Below are 18,317 nucleotides of genomic sequence, written 5' to 3'. Positions count from 1 at the left end.
GTTCATGTACACTTGGATACACCGAATGGGCTCCCAACATTCATTTCTTTAAAAAAAAGAAAGTAAAATAAGCACTTTAACTCTTTCCCACAACACTGTCCTTGGCCTGAAAACCCAGCCTCCATGTGGCCTATAACCTCCCCATGGTGTCAGTTCCTGGGTTTTACCTTCTAGGACTGTGACAGATTTCTAAGAGCCCATCCACTCAGTTCTGCTCTCTGTTTTACACAGGACAGTACTTGGATCTTCTCAGGACAAGGTTAGGGCCAATGTCACCCCTCTCCCATTTCCTAATTTGTAACCTTCATCTTTGGATACTGTTTCCACTGCCCTGACATTAGCTGGAGGCAGCCACCATCTTTGCCCTGAGCATTGGGTCCACTGCATGTGGGGCCTGCTCGCAGTCTTTTTTTTAATTGAATTCTAATTCACATAATAAAATTATCCCTATTTAAGTGCACAATTTAGTGATTTTATTAGTGTATTCCCAAGGTTGTGCAAATATGACCCCAGAAAAAGGCTTCATACCTCTCCTATTTCTCCCTCTTTGTACCCTCTGACAACCACTCTTTGTCTCTGCAGATTTGCCTATTTTGCACATTTCCCAAGTAAAATCATAAAATTTGGCCTTTAGTGTCTGGCTTCTTTCACTGAACCTGTTTTCAAGACTGATCCATGTTGTACCGTGTGTCAGTGCTTCATTCCTTCTTATGGGTGAACAGTATTCTGTTGTATGGCTGGGTATGATGGTAACAGCCTATAATCCCAGCCCTTGGGTAGCTATAGCAGGAGGATGGCCTTCAAGCCCATCCTGGACAACTTAGAAATTTAGCCATTGTCTCAAAATAAAAAATAAAGGGGGAAGCTGGCCATGTAGCTCAATAGGAAAGCCTTGGGTTTAATCTCCAGTGCTTCTAAATTAATTTAATTAAAAATCCATTGTATGGATGGACCATATTTTGCCTATTCATTCTGTCCACCCTGTTCTTAAGAGTATCTTCCCTGTTTATCTTTTAGGTATTTCTGTTCTAGCCTGGAAGAGTCAAGTTGCTGGTGGCATACTCAGATGCAGCCCTAAATCAGGAAAGCCTTCCTAGACTTCTGTTCCTGGACTACTTCTCAAACTTAGGACCCCTCAGTCTTCTCTTCTCCACTGACATGTTTCTTAGGAAACTTGCTTTCTTAGCTCATCTTTCTCCTTCCATATCCTTTCATACTTAAGGACTTCAGCAGATTTAGTAAGAACAACCACCGAGGACCTCTGTTTCCCAAATTCTCAGCACAGTGATGAAAAAGCATAGACATTGCTGGGTCCATTGGTGCACACCTGTCCTCCCAACTATTTTGGAAGCTGAAGCAGGAAGACAGCCAGGAGTTTGTGGTCAACCTGGGCAACATAGTCAGGCCCTGTGTCAAAAAATCAAACCAGGGGGCCAGGGATTTAGCTCAGTGGTTCCAGCGCCTGGCTCGCAAGCAAAAGTTCCCGAGTTCGATCCCTGGTACCAAACAAAACAAAACAAAACAAAACAAAAAAATCAAACCAGGCCTGGGGATTTAGCTCAGTGGTTCCACCGCCTGCTTCACAAGCACAAGGTCTGGAGTTTGATCCCCGGTATTGAAAAAAAAAAAAATCAAACCAAACTGGGGCCGGCGATTTAGCTCAGGGGCACCGTGCCTGCCTCACAAGTGCAAGGTCCTGAGTTTGATCCCTGGTACAAAAAAAAAAAAAAAAAAATCAAACCAAAATAACTCCACAGATGTTAAAATCAGATCTACTTATAAGATTAGGGCTGTTTACTAGTTGTAGTCTACAGAGTTACTGAAAATCTCAGAACTTGTGTAGATTTCTTCTTCTTTCCATCTAAAGTGGGAACCATTATCTCCAAAGTTGTAGTAAGAATGAAATAAGGGTTTTTGTTTTGTTTGAGACAGGGTCTCACTGTGTAATTCAGGCTGGCCTTGAACTCACAGGTATCCTCCTGCCTCAGCCTCCTGAGAGTTGGGATTACAGGAATGTGCCATCATGCCTAGTTTAAATGAGGTTTTGTATAGTAACATCTGTTGCTTATTAAGTAATCAATAAATATCTTCTTGGTAACAGAAATGTTTATTCAAGACTCTGAACAGCAGAATCATTCTAAAAGAAATTTTAAATTTTCCATGAAAAAGTTTAGATGTACACGATTGAAATTTTGGCTAGCTTGTGGCAATGAATGATATGACCCAAAAGGCTGCCAGGAACTGTTCTAACTAGGGTTGCAAAGACCCTTACCCTCAGTATTCATTCACAGCAATGTTGTGCTGTTTCAGTGACAGTTCAGGGGTTGTGACAGCTGTTTTTAAGATATATACTGAAACTGTGTAAAAGTGTATTACAATAGAATAGGAAAAAGTGTTTGCAAGTCATATATATATAACAAGAACTTGATTCCAGAATACTTAAAAAATTCTTACAACTCAACAAATAAAAAAAAAAACAAAAGAAGAAGAAGACAAATAATCCAGTGGGCATGGTAGCACATGCCTGTAATCCCAGCACTTGGGAGGCTGAGGTAGGAGGATTGCCACAAGTTTGAGGTCACCCTGGACCACATAGTTCAAGGCCAGCTTGGACTACATAGCAAGACCCTGTCTCAAAAAAACAAAAACAAACAAATAAACAAAAAAGACAATCCAATCCAAAAATGGGAAGAGGTTTTAAATAGGCATTTCTTTTTGTTTGTTTGTTTGTTTGGTTGGTTTTTTGAGACAGGATCTTGGTATGTAGTTCAGGCTGGCCTTGAACTAAGTGGCTGGGGGTGACCTCAAACTTGTGGCAATCCTTGGGTCTCTCAGCCTCCCAAGTACTGGCATTACAGGTGTGTAAGACTATGCCCAGCTGAAGAGCCATTTCTTTAAAGTAGGTACACAAATGATCAATGAACACATGAAAAGATGCCCAACATCGTCATTTAGGAAATGAAAATCAAAATCATAAGATACCATTTCACTCTCACTAGATGGCAATAATAAAAAAAGACAGACAATAGCAAGTGTTGGTGATGATATATAGAGAAATTATAACTCTAATATTGGTACAGCCATTTTGGAAAACAATTTAGTACTTCCTAGAAAAGTTAAACATAAAATTAACATATGTCCCAGCAAGTCTATCTCTAGGCACTGTAAATACTCAAGATAAATGAAAACATAAAAACTTGTACATCAGTATTCACAGCATTACTCACAATAGCTAAAAAGTTGAAACAATCCAAATGACCACCATAGACGAATGGGTAAACAAAATGTGGCCCACTTGTACAATGGCAATAAAAAATACAGTCCTTATATATGATAACCTGAATGAACTTTGAAGATACCATGCTCAATAGGGAAGTTAAGGAAGCAATAGTGGGGAAATGGCTACTTATGGTTATGCTATTTCTCTTTGTGTGCTAAAAGTATTCTAAAATTAGACTGTGGTGAAACTTGCACACACTCAGAATACAGAATACACTCTGTAATCACTGAACTGTACATGTAGTAAACACCTGGATTTTCTGGTGTGTGAAATATCTCAATAAAATGATTTTAAAAATAGCATTTTTGTTATAGAAACAATGTGAGGAAATTTCAACAACATCTGTTGTACTGTCAGGAATCTACTGTTAATTTTGTTGGGAATGAGCGTGGTATTATGGGATGGGTTTATAACTCATTTCCTGTAGATGGAAAATGCTCTTCAGAGAGATCTGTATGTGCAGATCCCTACCTCTCTGCTGGTGCTTCCTGGCTCCATCCATCTCCCCAGGGAAGACCAGGGACCAGATATCCTGAGCAAGAACTCCCCTAGCCCCTACCCCAACACAGAGAAGTGTCAGGCAGGGCCTGGAAAAGACAGCAGAACCTAGGGGGCCTCTCTACAGGCAAGAGCTACACACAAAAGGAGAAAGGCTCTTCTTGCCTTGGGGTGCTGCAAACAGAGGCTAGTGCAAGTCAGCAGGTCAGAGTCTCATGCTGAGGCTTTGATGGCCCATACACAGGCAAGGAGGGTAGGGGAACCCTACTTCTGAATACAGTACTCAGTGGCCTTCTTCCAGGCCATGAGACCCGTGGCTGGAGGTGGGACTTTTGCAAAACCAGGCAGTAAGGCAAAGCAGCATCATAGATTTGACACCTTTTGGAAAGGAATAGTGTTCAGAGTAGTGATTTTATCACATTTTTTTCAAGGTCCACAGCTGAACAGGCACCAAAGACACTAAGGTTAGACAATTATTGATCTGGTAATCTGAAGAGAGGAAACGTAATTTTAAAAGGGCCAGGTATATAGCTCAGAGCAAAGGCCCTGGGTTCAATCCCCAGTACCAACAGAAGGAAACAAGGGAGAAAGGGAGGAGCATAGGGAGGGTCCCTGTGCCTTATAAATAAGTGAAGTGGTGAAGTGGAACTATGTTTCTGCTCTAGGAAATCCTCTTTGACTAAGCTGACTCAAGATAGATGTGCAGTAGGCTGAATCTTGGTCCCCAAATATATCCACATCCTAATCACTGAAACCTGCAAATGTTACCTTATTGGCAAAGGGACTTTGCAGATGTTATTATCTTGAGATGGGGACGATTATCCTCAGGTGCCCGACATAATCATAACAATCCTTGTAAGAGGAAGGCACGAGAGCCAGTGTCAGAGAAGGTGATTTGACAGAAAAGTGGAGGAACGTATTTTGAAGATGGAGGAAGGGCCCACAAGGCAGACAATGTAGGTCACTACCAGAAGCTGAAGAAAAATCAAGGAATCAGATTCATCTCAGAGTCTCCAGAAGGTATCAGTCCTGCCCTCAGCTTAATTTCAGCTCAGTGAAACTGACTTTGGCTTTCTGATCTCTGAACTGTAAGAGATGTTTGTGTTGTTTTAGGTCATTTGTCATAGCATCAACAGGAAACTCACACAGATGTGACTAAGAATCAGAAGTAACTCAGAGATGACAGTGAAATTGGCCTGGATAAAAGGGGCAGGGTGAGGGAGAACAGTGAGAAAGAGATGCCTTGACCACTGTCAGGCTGAAGGCTGGAGTGAGGTGAGGGGCAGGCTGAATACTGAAGATAAAATTTACCCATAAATTATCATAGTAGTTGAAAAATAGACCTTTGTTTAGACCCACCAGGGACACCAAATGCTAGGAAGGTCAATGGTCTCTCAGTAAACCTCTGCCCAAAGGACAGACACTGCCCGTGAATCTGACATTCACGAGGATCTCTGAATTCAGCCAGAAGTGGCCCTGAGGTCAGAGGCCTCAACTACCCAAGTTCCTGAACACCTATTTCTCCTGGGTGGGGCATGGGCCAAGAACAAAAGCTAAAATGATGTAAAACACATTGTCCAGAAGAACTGCTAAGAGCGTGGGAGCTTCCCAACACTGGCACCACTGATGTGACAGGCCAGGTGAGTGCTGTGGGTGTTGTCCTGTGTCCTGGAGGACCTGGAGCAGCATCCACCCACCAGAGGCCAGGACCAACCCTCCTTCCCTTAAGTCATAACAACCCAAAATGTCTCCAGGCATAGCCAGATGTCCCCTGGTGGGCAAGACCACTGCCAGGCTGAGTATCTCCAGGCAGGGATACTGAGCCATGACTACAGAAGTCAGCCTAGATCTTCATGAAAACAGCTCTGGTAAGATGAATGGCAGACAGAGTGGAGAAGTGGAAGATCAAAAGGCAAAAGGAAGAGTGTGTGCCAAGGCCCCAAGTGTGCACTAGTCCATTGGCAGTCAGGAGGAATGTGGATTTTGGGGGACAGAACACAGGCTGCAGTCATGAGGTGACTGGCACAGACCCAACGATGCAGGTGTTTAGCAGGAATGTTACCTGCTCCTATTTCTGCATGAGGTAGTGCACCAATCTCCAGACGTTTCCTCTAACCTGACAAATGGGCCAGCTTGCCCAGGGTGATCTAGAATTGTATGCCGATCAGGTCGCAATTCCTACTTTGAGAAACAAGGTGGGTAAAATTATGTGATCTCCCAGGCCTAGCTCTCAGACTCTGATGTGTTATATAAATATATTTTTTCACTTTAAAAAGATGCTTTTGAGGAACACTTAACATATCATAAAATTAACCCATTTCAATAATTTTTAGTAGTCAATGAGTTGTACAACCATCCCTTTGAAGTCAAAGAACTAGGTGAGAAAGGAGAGCAGGCACAATTCTTATATCCCCAGGGCAGCCTTTACCCTCTACTATTCCTCACTGTTAGCTTTTCCCTCTCTTGTACCAGGGTTGTGGTAGCATGTGAATTTTCTTTTTATAAATTCAAAAGTGCTTTGATATAGAAAGATCCCTCAAATGCAACTTATTTTATTTTTACAATACTGAGGATCAAACCCAGGGCTGCGCTAATGAGCTACATCCACAGCCCTTTTTAATTTTTTGAGACAAGGTTTTGCTAATTCACCCAGGATGGCCTTGAACCTGTGATCTTCTTGCCTCAGCCTCCCATATAGCTGAGATTACAAGTATGTGGCATGGCACCTGGCACCTTTTTGTTTTTTGATAAAAGCACTGTCCATTTACTAGGCAACCTCTCCTCATATCAATGTGAACATATTCTCGTTTGATTTTTTGTTATGAAGATCTAGGAATTTAAAAAAGAGCATTAGAGATTTATTTTCCAATGATTTTTTGTTGTTGTTTTGTTTTTTGAAACAAGATCTCACTATGTAGCCCAGGCTGGCCTCAAACTTGTGGTGATCCTCCTGTTTCAGCCTCCCAAGTGATGGGGTTATAGGCAGGCACCACCACACACATTTTCCAATGAATATTGACTTTAAGTTATAGTAAAATGCTGAACTGTGTACACACGAGTAACTTGTGTGGAATGACAGCAAATGCATAACTCTATATGCTTTGATATATTTTGGAGGATATAAAACAACAGATGGGGTAATAGGAAGGGGCCACCTGCTTGGTCATCCTGATTCTCCCTCCACTGTCATTCCCACCTCTTGCAGCGACTGCAGTCCTCTTTATCCCAACACCCAGACTTGCTGTCTCTTTACCCTGTCACCTTGTGCTACTGGGCCCTGGTTAGCCTATCATGGGGCCCCCTCACTGGCTGGCCACATGTGCACCATTACCCCCTAAGGGCTGCTTGCTCTCCTTGCAAGTCACCAGTCAGTCTGTGATTTACATGCAAGTAGTAGTAGGAGAAACACAAAGCCTTTCCTTGTGACTGAAAAGCTAGCGGTGCCTTCAGTCCCCATGGTGAAGCCTGTGGTGCTGATGAAGGTTTGAGCTCTGGCGAAAGCTTTTCCCACACTGGCTGCACTGGTATGGCTTCTCACCAGTGTGGATCCTCTGGTGCAGCTTCAGGGTGGACTGCCGCCCGAAGCAGTTCCCACACTCCCCACAGGTGTAGGGCCGTTCGCCTGTGTGTACCCTCTTATGTCGTTTCAGCTCTGAATTCCATGTGAAGCTTTTCCCACAGTCATCACACTTGTAAGGTTTCTTGGCAGAGCGGGTGGCCTGGTGACCCAGCCGCTGCAAACAACTGCTCAGGCCTCTTTTTCCACCTTTGTTTTTCCTCAATCCCCTCAGTGGGTGGCCTTTTTGGGGGCTGCTGATGTATTCCAGTTCCCTGCAATGTCTCTGGTAGTGAGCAAATGGCTTCTGAGAGTTTGGGGGGCTGACCTGCCTCCGTGGCAACCAGGGCTCACACATGTTTGCCCCCCTCGCTTCCGGGCTCTGCAGACCATTCCCTTTGGCTCTGCCAGCTGGCACCGCACATGGCTTTGCTCCTTTGGCCCCTTCCTGTTGTGGATTTTCCTTGTTGTCACTTCTTATTCTGGGGGCCTCTATAATTAGAGAGAATATGCTTTATTTTCTATACTTAGAAGAAAGAACTTGAGCAAAAATATTAAGAAATAACTGTGAGGTTTCTCAGAGTATGACCCTCCACTGGCAATGTGCATTACAGTCCTCCGGCACTTATTAATATGTTGCACCCACCCCCACCATTCCTCAAGCGTGCTGAATCAGAATTTCTAGCTCCTGAGTTGTTACTAACTTGTATTAAAGTTGGGAACAAAATTCTCCAAACGCTTCCCTCCTTCAAATGGTCTGTTCCTCTTTACCTAATTCATCAGAATTGAGTATCAACTAAGGAATGAAAAGAAGAAAATGAATGAATGAATGAATTTATTGGCAGGGTCTCACTATGTTGACCAAGGTGACTTCAAACTCCTAGATTCAAATGATCCTCCTGCCTCAGCCTCCTGAGTTGCTGGAACTACAGTTTACAGATGCGTACCGCTGCACCTGGCTAATAGTAACCAAAAAACTTTTGTGTGATGCTGGAGATTGAACCTTGGGCCTTATGCATGCTAGACAAGCACTCTACAGTGTACTGAGCTACACTTTAATTTTATGTTATTATTATTATTAGTATTGGTTTTTTGAGATAGGATCTATGTCCTCCAGGCTGGCCTTGAACTTGCTGGGTAGCTCAGGCTGGACTTGTGATCCTCCTGCTTCAGCTTACCAAGTTCCAGGGTTATAGGCATGAGTATCACACCTGGCCTTTTTATTCTGAGACAGGGTTTTGCTAAATTGCCCAGGCTGACCTCAAATTTGTGATCCTCCTGCCTCAGCTTCCAAGTAGCCGGGATCAGAGGTATGCCCCACCATGCCTAGTTGAAAGAGCTGAAATTTGACACTACCAACAACTACTTCAACAAATAACCTTCATTTATATGGATACTGATCAACAACCCCTTTCTCTTCAAAAGATCTGGTGACTCATGTTTTCTCTCATTCAAAGGTGAGAGCATATCTGTTTAGAAACTGAAATATAACCTATACATGTATGTTAATTACAGAAATTCCCTATCTTCTGATTGCCAGGATTGAGGATACCATTGAACTGAGCTGGAATAGCCAATGGGAAGCTGGAAGATCTGAAGCAAGACCGCCTTTGAGGTGAAAAATGTGTGTGTACTGCCTAATATGGCAAATATGACTACATGGCTGTTGAGTATTTGAAGTGTGGCTAGAAATGTGGCTAGAAAATGTGCTGGGGAACTGAATTTTTTATTTTAATTAATTGTAATTCAAATTTAAATCCAGGTGTGGTGGTGCATCCTTGTAATCCCAGTACTTGGAACACTGAGTCAGAAGAATCGCTGTGAGCTCACTGCCAGTCTGGAATACATAGTGAGTTCAAGACCATCTTGAACTATATAGCAAGACCCTGTCTCAAAAAAACAAAACAAAACAAAAAAACAAAAAGAAAGAAATTCAAATTTAAATTTAAATAAGCACCCCAAACAATTATAGCTAATTGATTTTAATGAAGGTTCTTGAAATAAAATATGAAGACAGAATCATTTTTTCAATAAATAATGTTGGGACCAGTGGATTTCCATAAGAAAAAGAATGAAGTTGGATCCTACTATGGTCTGAATGCTTGTGTCTCCCCCCAAATTCATAAGCTGACAATCCCCAGTGAAGTTGTAATGGCAAGTGGGATATCTGGGAAGTGATTAGGTCATGAGGATAGACCCCCTCATAAGTGGGATTAGTACTCCTATTAAAAAAAAAACAAACCCAGGGCTGGGGATTTAGCTCAGTAGTTCCACTGCCTGCCTTGCAAGCGCAAGGTCCCGAGTTTGATCTCTGGTACCAAAAAAACAAAAACAAAACAAAACAAAAGCCAGAGAGAACTTGTTTGCCCCTTTGGTCTTTCAGCCACATGAGGACATAGCAGGTGTCATCTATGATGACCCCCCCCACTCTCACACACACATACAATATATCTGTTGGTGCCTTGATCTTTACCCTTGGACTTCTCAGCCTCTGGAACTGTCTGCAATAAATTTCTGTTGTTTATAAATTACCCAGTCTAGCTGGGTGTGGTGATGCATGCCTGTAATCCTAGTACTCAGGAGGCTGAGGCAGGAGGACCGCTGAGTTCAAAGCCAGCCTGAGCTACATAGTGAGTTCAAGGGCAACCTGAACTATATAGCAAGACCTTGTCTCAAAAAAAAAAAAAAAAATTACCCAGTCTAAGGGACTTTGCTATAGTAGCTTAGATGGACTAAGACAAACCCCTACTTCACAGCACATATGAAAATTAACTCAAAATGGACCAAAGATCTAAAAATAAGAGGTAAATCTATCTCTCTCTGAAAAACAATTCTATAAATCTTTGTAGCCTTGGATTAGGCAATGATATTTTATTTTATTTTATTTTATTTTTTTGGTACCAGGGATCGAACTCAGGTCCTTGCGCTTGTGCAGCAGGTGGCGAAACCACTGAGCTAAATCCCCGGCCCTAGGCAATGATATTTTTAGATATGACACTATACCAAAAGCACAAGCAAAGAAAAAAATCAATTAAGACTACATCAAAATTAAAAACATTTGGGCTTCAGAAGATATCATCAAGAGGGCCGGGGATTTAGCTCAGTGGTTTCGCTGCCTGCCGCACAAGCACAAGGACCCGAGTTCAATCCCCGATACCAAAAAAAACCCTCCTAAATCTTGGGCCAGGGATTTAGCTCAGTGGTTCTGGCGCCTGCCTCACAAGCTGAGGACCCGAGTTTGATCCCCAGTACCAAAAAATAAAAAATAAAAAGAAGATATCATCAAGAAATTGAAAGGACAACACATAGAATGGGAGAAAACATTTGCGAGTTATACATAAAGTCTAGTAGCCAGAATACCTAAAGAACTCTTAAAACTAGGGCCGGGGATTTAGCTCAGTGGTTTTTTTGCCTGCTGCGCAAGTGCAAGGACCCGAGTTCGATCCCCGGTACCAAAAAACAAAACAAACAAACAAAGAACTCTTAAAACTCAACAGTAAAAAGACAAAAACACCCACCGAATTTTAAAATGGGCAAAGGATCTGAATGATGTTTCCTCAAACAAGATATTCAATTGACTAATAAATACATGAAAGATGCTCTCAACATCATTATTCTTTGGGGGAAATGCAAATGAACTTTAAGGGGAAATAGATAAATGTGGTATATATACATACAATGGAGTACTTCTCAGTCATAAAGATGGATAAATTTAATCCATTTGTAGGAAAATGGATACATCTTGAGACCATAATGCTAAGTGAAATAAGTCAGACACAGAAGATGAAATATTGCATGGTTTCTCTCATATGCAAAACTCAAAGTATAAATAATTTTAAAAGCAAAATAAAAGAAAGATGATAGAAACAGAGAGGGAGACCTTTTGGAGAAGGGAAGGGGAACCGAAAATGAAAAGGGTTAAGATGCAGTATGTATATATATCAACTTCTCATGATGAATGTATTTGTTATCTGTCACTAGTATGTACTAATAACACACACGCACACACAAAATAAAAAAATTTTAAAAACCACCCTAAGGAGATACCACATCATACCCAAGAGGATGGTTGTAATTTAAAAAAGACTAACTTTAACAACTGCTGCAAAGAATGGGAAGGAATTAAAATCTTCACACTCTGTTGGTGTGGGAATGTAAAACAATATAGCTGCTTTGGAAAATGGTCTAATGAAACAGAATTATCCATGACCTAGCAATTCTACTCCTAAGATACGTCCAAGAGAAATGAAAACATTTGTCCACACAAAACCTGTACAGAAATGCTCACAGCAACATTATTGATAATAGACAAAAGCAGAAACAAAAGTCCATCAATTGATAAGTAAATAAACAAGTTATGGCCTATCCATGCAATGCATTATTATTCAGCCATAAACAATAATGAAGCACTGATCTATGCTAAAACATGGATCAAACTTGACATTATGCCAAAGGGAAAGAAGCCAATACAAAAAGTCACATACTGTGTAAGTCCATTTATATGAAATGCCCCCAGAATAAGCAAATCCACAGAGACAAAAAGAAAGAAAAAAAAAAAGATTAGTAGTTGCCAGAGGACTGTGAGAAGGGATAAGTTGGGGAGTGATTGGTAACAGATAGTGAGTTTCCTTCTCAGGTGATGAAAGGTTCTGGAATTAGATAGTGGTGATGGTAGTACAACTTTGAAACTGTATTAAAAACCACTGAACTGTGTACTTCAAAGTACACATGATATGTGAGTTACATCTTAATAGTGAAACTTCAATAACCATACCTGGTTATAGGTTGGACAGTGCAACTCATAAGACAGCAATGGTGGACCTACAGGGTGAGCAGCAGGGATGCTACCCTCCTGGGGATCTAAGGAAAGGAGAGAAACAGCATATGCATACCTGATGCCTCTCCTGACCACTCTCTTCAGGACCACAAAGGTCTAAGGTTATGGAGCAAGACCTCAGCCAGGGTCACAAGCTTTGCTAGTGGATACTTCAGGTCTCCATTTCCTGAGTTCTAAAAATAATTAAACCAAAGTGCAATGGACTGAATGTTTACATTTCCCCCAAATTCCTGGGTTAAAATCCTAACTCCCATGATGACAGTACAAAGACATGAGGCCTTTGGGAGATGATTAGGTCATGAGAACTCTACCCTTGGTGGGATTTGTGCTGATTAAGGAGGCCCAGAGGAGTTTGCTTCCCTTTCTGCCATGTTGAAGACACAGAAAAGTTGGCAGTCTGGAACCCAGAAAATAACCCTCTCCAGAATCCAACCATGCTGATGCCTTGATCTCAGACTCCAGCTTTCAGAACTGTAAGAAATAAGTTTCAGTTGTTTCTAAGCAACCCATTCTCTAGTATTAGAGCAGCTGGGTCAGTCTATGAAACAGAATGTCACAATGAATGTAGCAAATGTTAAGGAAATAAGGCTCTAATCTTGTAACTCGCTCTCTAGCGTGCTGACTATTCACATCATCACCACAATGGCCAAGTCAGTCAGCCAATCTTAGCAATCATAGGGCTGTGTAGAACAGGGCCAGAAATTACACTGGTGGTGTACCAGAGACAAAAAAAACAGACACAAGGGTTTAAAGCACAACAATGTCATAGAAGAGGAAGAAGAGAACACAAAATGTGACTTTTTCTCTACTAGGCAAAACATTCTTTCAGCCCTTCTAAACATGAGATCACTTTACTGAAACTCAGTCAAAGGTTGCATAGAAGTTCACCAGTGCTTATGCTTGGATCTGTTTTTATTATAAGAAGCTCTGAAAGGGACAGAAAAGTAAGCACTAGAATAATCTTACCATGCGTTGGGTTGTCAAATATTCATTAACATAAAATAATATAATCACACTCATTTATAGTATCATTGCCATTGTGAATAGTGAAAAATTTTGGGAATAAACATCTATGATTACATAAAACATTAAAAAGGCAGACATGCATGTGCGCGCGCGCGCACACACACACACACACACACACACACATATCGCTGGTCTAAGTCTTTGCAGAACCATGAGATATTCTGATGAAGATAAAGAGCAGAGAGAGAGAGAGAGAGAGAGAGAGAGAGGGAGAGAGGATGGTGTGTTTACCTGTCCCAGATAACTTGGGGGCTGGTTCCTGGAGGTGCTGGGATTTCTCCCAATGTTGGGGGCTCAGCTGCTCATGAGATTCTTCCTGGGAAGACTCCTCCAGAGAGCTCTCCCTGAGATCTCTCTTAGTTTGTGGTTGAAAGTCTGGCAGTTCCTGTTCTCCAAGCTGAGATCCAGTTTTCTCCAACAGTACCTTCTGCCCCTGCACACAAACGGCCACCTGGGAACAAGCCCCATCCATTAACACACCATCTGTTAGGACCAACTGAGCAGCATGCCCACTTATTACTTTGGGAACTCCTGATAATGACCTAGAGGACAATTTGATATAGACCATTTAAACCCTTGAAGGATGCCAAGGGAAGGCTCACAGAATGGCAGGAATGAGGCTGTTTTATGCTAGCCAATACTTCCCAAGTGGCTCCCCCTTAGAGCTTGGGCCTTTCACAAAGCCTGGAGTCAAAGTTATCTGAGGACAGGCGGCACAAATATCATGACTGACTTTGGCCATAAATTCCTATCCTGTTTCCAAATCCCTCTCGACTTCTGGAAACAGGCCTTGTAGGAATAGGAAGCAGTATGGTAAGGGACCATTAAAAAACATTGTAAGCCAGGCACAGAATCCCAGCACTAGGGAGCCTGAGGCAGGAGATCACCACAAGGGCCAGCCTGGGCTACACAGTGAGTTCAAGATCAGCCTGAACTACACAGCAAGACCCTGTCTCAATAAAACAAAACAACCCCCCCCCCCCATTCTAATCTAATAAACTTATGCTAAAGGCTCTCCTGGCAGGGAGATCCAGTAGTGGCAGAGGTCTGGAAGGATTGCCCCACCTGATCCCTGACAGGTTCCATTTTCCAAAGCATATCTTGTTGGCTTCTTGTCTAGGCCCTGGCTGGGGTCCAATTTGAGGGATGGGGTGGGAAGGAACTGAGCTACAACTTTCTAATTCAAAGACAATATGGCAGACACTTCACTGGAACACGAAATTCCCCTCAAGTAAAATTCCCATCTAACACACTGATTCTCCCTGGTAAGAATTCTGACTGCAGGAAAACTTTGAGGGGAATGAGTGGGGGAAGATCTGACAGGAGATTCAAGAACTTTAAAACTACTGGGGACATGAGGTTCACGAAAGAGTGGGATCCGTGATCCACTGCTTCCTCACTAGAATCCCATAATTGGGTTTTCTGAAAACCTGTTACAACTAGAAAAGGGCTCCCAGAGGCTAGAAGCAATTTTTCAAACCATCCAGTCCTTCTGAGCTTTAAGCAGGAAGGGATCCCGAGACAAAACATTACCTAGATGGGAAAGAAATACTGGGGATCCAGAGTGAGGGCCCTTCTTACCCACTGCTTTGGTTTCTTGGCTGCTCTGTGAAAATCTTCCACCAGGGTCACAATCTCCTTGCTGCTCACTGGACATCGATGCCTGACCCGAGCCTGGATCTCCGGGGGCAGGATGATCAGGAACTGCTCCATCACCAGGAGCTCCATAATCTGCTCCTTGGTGTGTAGCTCAGGCTGCAGCCACTGCCGGCAGAGCTGTCGCAGCCGGGAGAGCGCCTCTTGGGGTCCAGACACCTCTTGATAACAAAACTGTCTGAAGCTCTGGCGGCAGAGTTCAGGATCCGGGCAGTTTTTTGGCGGACTGGGCTCCCGCTTCTCTTCTAGCTTTGTTATTATGTGTCTCTCTTGTTTGGAGGAAGCCTGATTGTGGGAGCTCAAAGTTATCTCCATTTTAGCTGCCATCTTGGGGGCTCAGGAAACAATTTCTCTCTTTGGAAATTGGTCAAGCCTTCAGGAACATGACCTTGGAGAATTTTCTTTGAATGCTAGAAAGGTGGGAGAAACAAAGCTCCTCTGGGGACGTTAGTATGGATACAGACACAGGGCCTTCTCATTTGCTAGTCTTTACCCCCAAACTCTGACGACAACAATCCCTGGGCGTAGGAGGAGTTTGTTTTCCCGTCAGTTAAAACAAAACCAAAAAATTGTCTCGTAAAAGAGAAAAGACCTAATATTCTAAAAATGAACTGGGGAAATATTTCGTTTATTTCGGTAATAAGCACACACGATTTCACAAGAAATGAGCAGTTTGACCTAACGGGCTGGAGGAGGAATCCCCTGGAAAAGTTCAAGCTGTCTTACAGGTAGCTAGCACTAACTCTCCCGCATCTCGGCTCACATGGACCTCGGGCATTTCGGTGTAATACACCACCTACAGCCAGCGCGGGCTGGGGGTCGCGAGCGCGCGGTGCAGCTAGCCCCGCAGGCCCAGCTGGCCCCCGGCCTGGCGCAGCTGTGACAAACGGGCGCGGGGCTCCGTGGTGCGGCAGATTCCGAGCTCCAGCAGACGCCTGCGACACTAGAATCCCAAGCTGCGAAGGGTAGCAGGCCCACCAGCTGCCGACTCACCTCTCTGGGGACCCAGGACCCCAACCCAGGTGCAGGGCCGGGGGCGGGGCCGAAGCCACGGGCCGCGGAGACGCCCACAGGCTACAAGAAACAACCCGTGGGAGGGCCCGCCTCCACCATAACGGATTGGCTCCTTAGGAACACACTTCGGTGTCTATTGGCTGATCGATCTGTCAATAGTACCGCAGTGCATCCCGCGAGTCGTAGTCCGGCGGCTTGGCCCGTAAGCATGCGCAGCGGCGGCCCGGCTTCCGAGGTCGAGTAGCTGATTTCCGGAGAGTTTGGGGGAGTTGGTAGTCCTGGGAACCGGGAGAGGCGGTAGCGCTGGGAGCTTGGGAACCCCACGGTGCTCTGAGCTTTTTCCGACGTGCTTAGGCCAGGCCCGAGAAGGCCCCATGGCGCTCGGACTTCTTCCTCGACCCCGCGGGGTTTCCTGCTTCATCTCGTGGTAGTCAGTACCTAATCCTAAGTACCAACTCAGCTTGCTGAGACCATGAACAAGCGCGCTTCCCATCTTTATTCTGTATTTCTCTAAAGGTTTGGGCCATCGCCAGAGTGAAACAAATTCTTAAGACCTGCGTGTTAAAATTTAGCCATGAAGCCGGGCATGGTGGCACATGCCTGTAATCCGAGCATTCGGGGAGGCTGAGACAGGAGGATCTCTGAGTTCGAGGCCAGTATGGGATATATAGTGAATTCAAGGTCAGTCTGTAACTACATAGTAAGATCCTGTCTCAAAACGCAAACAGAAAAGTTTAGCTAAAGATGTCATTTAAGAGGAGAGCAGGCTGCGCCATCTTTATGAATCCAGATTAGCATCTATTATACAGTTTTTTAGCCAGATAAGGTACAGGATGTATGAACATGAAAGGCAAGGTTCGGGCCCTGGTCTTGCTGCCTAGTAGCCATGTTATGTAATGCTAGGCAGACCACTTAATCAGTTTCTCCTGTTTTGCTAAAAAGAAATGCTAATAATAATACCCTTGATTTCTCTTTCTCTAGCCCCCCCTTGTGGCTCTAAAAGGCAGAGAATTTTATCATCCTAACCACTTTAGGTGTACAGTTCAGTAGTGTTGTGTATATTCACATTGTTGTGCAACCTGAATCCATTTTAATACCGTCTGGTAGTATTGCAAATGGCTAAATTAGAAGTTAGAAGGCAGTTGGACAGGGGCTGGGGCCTCAGCATAGAAAACAAGGCACATTCAATTGAAGGGTATCATTAAAAAGAGAGAAATTACTACACCCATACACTTCTCCTAGGGATGAATAGCAGTGATCAATATTCTAAATAAATGTCAGTCACCTTAACTGGGGACCAAACCATCCCTAGCTAGCCCATTCCTTCCTGGAAATCTATGTACCTTGCTTCGTGACTAGCTTCCCCATCTGACCCCCATTTAATCAATATTACCTGGGTGACTATACTTGTAATCTTGTTGGCTGATCATGGTTTTGTCCCACCTCATGCCCACCTTGTGATTTTCCATTGGATCTTATAGTTTTGTCTCACTTTGTACCCACCTCACCTTGTGGCTTTACCCCATAAAACACCTTTGAGAAGAGAGGTGGGTGGGCAACCCACTTTCTGTCCCCCTTCTGTCTCAGACAGAAGCTATCTTTCTCTCAATAAATTTTTCCTATTCTTAACCTTTGTTCCTAGAATTCATTCTTCAATTTTACAGAACATAAACTTGGCATTTCAGATATCTAACAGGTCGGGAGTTATAAATAGTTCCCTTGTTTGGATTATTTTGCTCATTTGGATTACTTGGTGCCCTGTATCAGTAGGATTATATCAACTCCTACATAAAATTTACAGGGGATACTGTCTTGCCCATTAGGATTGTATGTGATTTAATCTGTTGTAATTAAAACCCAACTCAAACTAGTTAAAAAATACTGCTTTATGGTAACTGGCCTTGCATATCTCAACATGTAGCAGGACTATCTGGTGTATTGGTCTCCTTTAATCAGCTCACCCCTGTGATGGAGGAAAGAAACAGTGATAATGACAGTTGCACAGAGCTGCAGTCTTTTTTTTTTTTTTTTTTTTTTGGTACCAGGGATTGAACTTGGGACCTTGCACTTATGAGGCAGGCACCAGAACCACTGAACTAAATCCCCGGCCCAGAGCTGTAGTCTTACATCGCCTACTTAGCAATTCCCAGGAAACTCAGACCTGACCCCACTCCTCCAGTGTGTAAAATCTTAAGAAAAGAAATGTGTAGACCCAGCTCAATCATGTGCTCATTCAGGGTGGGGGGCAAAGGCCTCACCAGAGCCAATAAAGAGAGGGGATCTTTCCAAAAGGAAGATGCTACTACATCAGAAGTGTGGGGAAAGGGGAGGGAGGAATGTGTATCCATCCACTGTGTGTGTGTGTGTGTGTAGGGGGTGAGGGATGATGAGGTTAAAGCAAGAACACACACAGACAGACACAGAACTCTTAAGAGAAGATGGCAATAGGG

The 18,317-nt window shown here is 43.4% G+C and overlaps 1 protein-coding gene across 1 annotated transcript; it reads right to left on the bottom strand.

Moving 5' to 3' along the window:
• Nucleotides 1-2,084: 2,084 nt before the first annotated feature.
• On the bottom strand, nt 2,085-15,961 carry Znf174 (zinc finger protein 174). Its single transcript, XM_004864736.3, has 3 exons — nt 14,779-15,961; nt 13,429-13,648; nt 2,085-7,826 (listed from the first exon to the last, which is right to left on the bottom strand). Exons 1-3 carry the CDS (start codon nt 15,178-15,180, stop codon nt 7,225-7,227), a joined length of 1,224 nt encoding a protein of 407 aa, XP_004864793.1. The 5' UTR covers nt 15,181-15,961; the 3' UTR covers nt 2,085-7,224.
• Between the last annotated feature and the right edge of the window lie 2,356 nt (nt 15,962-18,317).

The sequence above is a fragment of the Heterocephalus glaber genome, unplaced genomic scaffold (genome assembly GCF_053883595.1).
Source record: "Heterocephalus glaber isolate CG9 unplaced genomic scaffold, H.glaber_assembly_v1.0 deba00001781, whole genome shotgun sequence".
NCBI lineage: Eukaryota > Metazoa > Chordata > Mammalia > Rodentia > Bathyergidae > Heterocephalus > Heterocephalus glaber.
Note: the sequence above shows the minus strand (reverse complement) of the source record. Positions and strands in the feature narration are given on the sequence as shown.

Bases quoted from the DNA above. Each gene is read 5' to 3' on its own strand.
- Znf174 (XM_004864736.3), bottom strand. From the start codon at position 15,180: ATGGCAGCTAAAATGGAGATAACTTTGAGCTCCCACAATCAGGCTTCC. The intron at 13,649-14,778 runs GTAAGAAGGGCC...GCTTGTTCCCAG, and splicing joins CCAAGAAACCAAAGCAGTGG to GTGGCCGTTTGTGTGCAGGG. The intron at 7,827-13,428 runs GTAAACACACCA...CTCTAATTATAG, and splicing joins CCCCAAGTTATCTGGGACAG to AGGCCCCCAGAATAAGAAGT.